General features: G+C 40.8%; 1 protein-coding gene across 1 annotated transcript in view; it reads right to left on the reverse strand.

The window, feature by feature from the left end:
• Positions 1 to 1,779, reverse strand: part of si:ch211-161h7.8 (thiosulfate:glutathione sulfurtransferase) — a 12,488-nt gene extending 10,709 nt beyond the window's left edge. Inside the window, exon 1 of the mRNA XM_024141960.2 lies at positions 1,450 to 1,779. Within this exon, the coding sequence (XP_023997728.1) occupies positions 1,450 to 1,600 (151 nt within the window). The 5' untranslated portion in view covers positions 1,601 to 1,779. The remainder of the gene's footprint in view (positions 1 to 1,449) is intronic.
• Between the last annotated feature and the right edge of the window lie 4,560 nt (positions 1,780 to 6,339).

The raw sequence follows: 6,339 nt of genomic DNA on the forward strand, positions 1-6,339 counted from the left end.
ACATGCATGAGACATTAGCTGTTCCGGATGACTGATGTGATCACGCTCTCTTCAGTGTTGCTTTCCTCAAAGCGAGCATGGAAGTTATTTAGCTCGTCTGATAGGCTTGTGTCACTGGGCAGCTGTGCTTCCCTTTGTAGTCCGTAATAGTTTGCAAGCCCTGCCACATCCGACRAACACCCGAGCTGGTGTAGTATGATTCAATCTTAGTCCTGTATTGACGCTTTGGCTCTTTGATGGTTTGTCGGAGGGCATAGCAGAATTAGCATCTGCGTCCTCTGACCACTTCATTATTGAGCGAGTCACTGGTACTTCCTGCTTTAGTTTTCGCTTGTAAGCAGGAATCAGGAGGATAGAGTTATGGTCAGATTTACCAAATGGAGGGCAAGGGAGAGCTTTGTATGCGTCTCTGTGTGTGGAGTAAAGGTTGGTCTAGAGTTTTTTTCTCTTCTGGTTGCACATTTAACATGCTGGTAGAAATTAAGTAAAACAGATTTAAGTTTCCCTGCATTATAGTCCGGCTCCTAGGAGCATCGCCTCTGGATGATAGCACAGTTGGTTAGGAGTACGTAAAAACGGCAGCCATCCCYTCCGGCACCATTCTGTCCAGAATGTTGCACAAACCATAAACCCAGGCCTCCCAACCAGAATACATTCTTAGAATAATCAGGCAGCGGCTGAAAACCTAMATTTTCACATTACGTTTTTTTTAGGGGGCAGGACATTTTACGAGAAGGCAATTCCAATTAACTCTGTTTTTATTATAACTTTTACATTGCATTGAAAATTATTCAATAGGTTCTGGAACGAAACAGTCCAAAACTGAGAGGTGGCTCAAATTAAATCTGCAATATGTAACTTTTTGGGCTACCTGACCAAATACACATTGAAAAGTGGAAGCCACTCTAAGAAGCGGTCTAAGTGCGCTATTTCTATGTTTCCCGTTCTTAGGTTTTGCGTCTTTTACTACGGTTTTGCACACCAGCTTCAAGTAGCTTAATATACAATAGTTTTGGTTATGGAAAATATATTTCACAGAGGTTTAGACGGTGCAATGATTCTCAACTATACTTGCTTGTTTTGTCACAAACTGAAATTAGGCAAACTATTAGTATTTTAGTAACCAGGAAATAGCGGAGTGATTTCTGCATAGTGCATACATTTTAAGCACTGTCAATGGGTAAGCTATATATAATTAATTCAAAAGTCCAAAATTGATGTATCAATCACAAATTGCCCTCAAATTAATACTCAAAAGGTGCCTTAGGCTATATGATGACATTGGTAACACATAGGCATTTAAGYTATTACACGGGTTTATATAGCGCAGTCACATTGAACAACAACTAGGTCTATGTTGAATTCAGGTTGAACAACTGATTTTATTAACCAAATTGACAGGCCTCAAGATGAGTGGTGACCGTGACAGGTGGAAGCATTATAGCCTACCGGGGTTGGGCAAGGAGGACTCGCTGAATCTGGTTGTTGAGGTCGTGAAACCACACCATTGGCCTCTCGTACCGAGCGAAACGCGGCTGCTGGTTTCGACAACGGTCAGAAATATTCTCCGTAACAGCAGACCGAACACCATGTTGACCATAGACCGGCTTCCCGTTGTAAGCAAAGCAACAAACTATAAATGTATTACACAGTATTTTCTTTCTGCCCTCTGCCGACAAATACGTGTTTACAATGTTTCAAGAGTGCACGTACCCTAACCATTGTTTAAGTGTTGAGAAATTCGGCCATGCCTATCTCGAGTCATATTATCGAGAAAGATAAGATTGAGGCTATTGCGTCAATTTATGAGTTCTAGGAATTAGGCGCATAGTGAATGGGCGCGTTCGAGCAGATTACTTTTCTCAAGTAGGTGACCRTCGTTGATCACTGCCTTTCAACATGTGTTGCATTCCGGGAATAAAAATTGCCCGACTGCATGAACTTTACCAAAAAAAACGAMGTTTTTTACTGCAGGTTTCTGCAGTTCTTMACCAACTTCATCCTGCAGCCATCGCATGCATTGTGGAAGGCTCTATTGTTCTAACTAATAATTAATGTATTTTTGTTTGACCCACACGAACGTGACCAAAGGTTAGCGAGACATCTCACTTGGTAATTTTTGTCTCGCCAGACCGAGCACGAGAAAGGGAACGCCCAGACGACAAATTCCCTTCTGGCGTGGACTAATAAAGTGTATTTTATCTTATCTTATACAGAAAGGAACCTTGACCATTGTTATAGTTTAGCCTATTTTACAAGCAATATGTTGAGTTCCAGTGCAGTGCATGGGAATTATTTACAGTGCAGGACAAAACATAAAATGCCAAACTTGGCTTGGGCCCAAAAAGTTACATAGGCCTACTTCTACATCAGCGGTCTGCCAGTGTGCTGATACTGATGTGTTGTCGGGTCTGATGGTTTGTTTATATAGCAGGTTAGGATAATTAATATTGGCAGATTAGGAGAATCTCATGGTGTCAGGTAGAGTATCCATTAAACGTGACAGTAGGATAATTAACGTGTCAGGTAGGATAATTAAACGTTGACAGGTTAGGACAAATTAACGTGTTCAGGTTAGGACAATTACCGCGTACAGGTTAGGATTATTAACGTGACAGGTTAGGATAATTAACGTGACAGGTTTAGGATAAATTAACGTGTCAGTTAGGATTAATTAACGTGGACCAGGTTAGATAATTAAACGTTCAGGTTAGGATAATTAACCGCGGACAGGGTAGTGATAATTAACGCGACAGGTTAGGAGTAAGTAACGTGACAGGTTAGGAAATTAACGTGACAGGTTTGGATAATTAACGTAACAGTGGTGACCCATCATTCAGGGCAGGTGGGGCTGTTTTTACCTAAAAAAATGTAATACCAAAAAATTTATTAAAAAGTGTGGGGGGACTTGCCTGTTTTGCATGTTATTTTGCCATTATATGTGTCACAATCAGTTTTTTAAACAATGTAAAAATATATATAATTGAGTTAATAAGACTCCAAAATGCAGGTCTTTCAGCTTAGCTCAGTGCTTTCTGTGGTGGTGGGCAAGCCAGCAGAAAATATGCAGCGTTGTTCAGTGTTCTGTCACTCATGGGAACACTACATCACCACCAAGTCAAAGGGTAGAGCTAGAGAATTCTAGCTCCTTGGGTGCTGCCATAGAGTTACAATACAAGTGCCCATCCAAGAAGGCTCAAGGTTATTGGCTACAGATAAAATTATGTAAATCACGTTATACTACAGTAGCTTTGATTGGACTGATCATGTCAACATCATACTTAAAAAATCTTAGCTAGCAGTCATAAGAATCAAGTCGACAATCTACTGGCAAATCCTTTTTAATCCTGTCATATGAAGATAAATGAAGAAATGATAGATAAACGTATCACTGCTCATCGGCCATTGGACATAAACATTACACAAAAGTTGGAAATTGCAATTCAACAATGTGTGGTTTGGAAGGAATCAGTGACAGTGGCTAACTGCAAGCATTGCAAAGCAATCACTCACCTGCTATTCAGTGGGAGTGGCTGTGTGGTCCCAAATGCTGGTATTAAGGGTCTCTTTTCCAAGTTTAAAATGATAAACATTCAACATTGGCCATGCTGTCAATGAAGCATGATTTGTGCCACATTCAAAATAACTGTTAAATCGGAACTGCGATAACTTGACTTCAGTGAGTTCAAGACAACTGGGAAGTCGGGAATAAACAAGCTCCGACTGAGAATATACGTTTTGAACGGTCATCCAACACRGAATTGTAAATCCGGCCTCTTTCTAGAGCTCCGAGCTGAAGATCAATGACGTCATCATAATTCGACCTTTACAGAGTTCCCAGTTGTTGTGAAAGCACCATACATCCAGAGAATGTCAGAGGCTTTGAGAGGCTGAGAGAGGCTGCTGCCTACATACAGACTTGAAGTCATTGGCCACTCTAACAAATGGATCACTAGTCACTTTATTAATGCCACTTTAAGTCGCTCTGGATAAGAGCGTCTGCTAAATGACTTAAATGTAAATGTAATAATGATGTTTACTCATCCCATATGTACATAATGTATTTTATACCATCTATTGCATTTTGCCTATGCCACTCTGTCATTGCTCATCCATATATTTATATGTACATATTCTTATTCCATCCCTTTACTTAGATGTGTGTGTATTAGGTGGTTGTTGTGTAATTGTTAGATTACTTATTAGATATTGCTACACTGTCGGAACTAGAAGCATAAGCATTTCGCTACACTCGCAATAACATCCGCTAACCATGGGTATGTGACTAATACAATTTGATTTGATGTTAATTTATATTGTTTATTTCACTTTTGTTTATTATCTAGTTYMCTTGCTTTGGCACGGTTAACATATGTTTACCATGCCAATAAAGCCCTTTAATTTAAATTGAATTGAGAGAGAGAGATAGAATTAGAKASAGAGAGAGCTGCAACCASAGGAGGGCAGCAGAGGACAAAACATAAACACATAAATGTAATTTTGTCCTTGAGACATTTTATTGAAATACTGTAAAATTMTATCTGYTCTTATGGAGGMCTGCTCCTTTTGAGGAGTACAAATATGGCAGCTGGTAGCTTCAAAACATCTAATTGGGGTTTATACATTGAACATCCCTGTTAGTGAGCATTTCTCCTTTGCCAAGATAATCCATCCACCTGACAGGTGTGGCATATCAAGAAACTGATTAAACCGCATGATCGTTACACAGGTGCACCTGGTGCTGGGGACAATAAAAGGCCACTCTAAAAGGTGCAGTTTGGTCACACAACACAATGCAACAGATGTCTCAAGTTTAGAGAGAATGTGCAATTTTGTATTTATTTTATTTCACCTTTATTTATCCAGGTAGGSCAGTTGAGAACAAGTTCTCATTTACAACTGCGACATGGGCAAGATAAAGCAAAGCAGTGCGACAAAATCAAACAACACAGAGTTACACAAACAAATGTACAGTCAATAACACAATAGAAAAAATCTATGTACAGTGTGTGCAAATGTAGTACGATTAGGGAGGTAATAAATAGGTCATAAAGACAAAATAATTACAATTTAGCATTCACACTGGAGTGATGGATGTGCAGATGATGATGTGCAAGTAGAGATAGTGGGGTGCAAAAGAGCAAGAGGGTAAGTAATAATATGGGGATGAGGTAGTTGGGTGGGCTATTTACAGATTGGCTGTGTACAGGTACAGTGATCGGTAAGCTGCTCTAACAGCTGATGCTTAAAGTTAGAGAGGGAGATATAAGTCTCCAGCTTTAGTGATTTTTGCAATTCGTTCTAGTCATTGGCAGCAGAGACTGGAAGGAAAGGCTTGTGTTGGCTTTGGGGATGACCAGTGAATAAACCTGCTGGAGCGCGTGCTACGGTGGGTGTTGCTATGGTGACCAGTGAGCTGAGATATATAGTGGGGCATTACCTAGCAAAGACTTATAGATGACCTGGAGCCAGTGGTTTTGGCAACGAATATGTAGTGAGGGCCAGCCAACGAGAGCATACAGGTCGCAGTAGTTGTAGTATATGGGGCTTTAGTAACAAAATGGATGGCACTGTGATAGACTGCATCCAATTTGCTGAGTAGAGTGTTGGAGGCTATTTTGTAAATGACATCGCCGATGTCAAGATCGGTAGGATAGTCAGTTTTTATGAGGGTATGTTTGGCAGCATGAGTGAAGGAGGCTTTGTTGTGAAATAGGAAGCCGATTCTAGATTTAATTTTGCATTGGAGATGCTTAATGTGAGTCTGGAAGGAGAGTTTACAGTCTAACCAGACACCTAGGTATTTGTAGTTGTCTACATATTCTAAGTCAGAACCGTCCAGAGTAGTGATGCTAGTTGGGCGGGAGGGTGCGGACAGCAATCGGTTGAAGGGCATGCACATAGTTTTACTTGCATTTAAAAGCAGTTGGAGGCCTCGGAAGGAGTGTGTATAGCAAAATCAAATCAACGTTTATTTGTCATGTGTGCCGAATAAACAGGTGTAGACCTTACAGTGAAATGCTTACTTACAGGCTCTAACCAATAGTGCAAAAAAGCTCGCATTGAAGCTCGTTTGGAGGTTTGTTAGCACAGTGTCCAAAGAAGGGCCAGAAGTATACAGAATGGTATCATCTGCGTAGAGTGGATCAGAGAATCCCCAGCAGCAAGAGCGACATCATTGATATATACGAGAAAAGAGTCAGCCCGAGAATTGAACCCTGTGGCACCCCCATAGAGACTGCCAGGAGTCTGGACAACAGGCCCTCTGATTTGACACACTGAACTCTGTCTGAGAAGTAGTCGGTGAACCAGGCGAGGCAGTCATTTGAGAAGCCAAGG

The sequence above is a fragment of the Salvelinus sp. IW2-2015 genome, unplaced genomic scaffold, assembly GCF_002910315.2.
Source record: "Salvelinus sp. IW2-2015 unplaced genomic scaffold, ASM291031v2 Un_scaffold2857, whole genome shotgun sequence".
NCBI classification, from domain to species: domain Eukaryota; kingdom Metazoa; phylum Chordata; class Actinopteri; order Salmoniformes; family Salmonidae; genus Salvelinus; species Salvelinus sp. IW2-2015.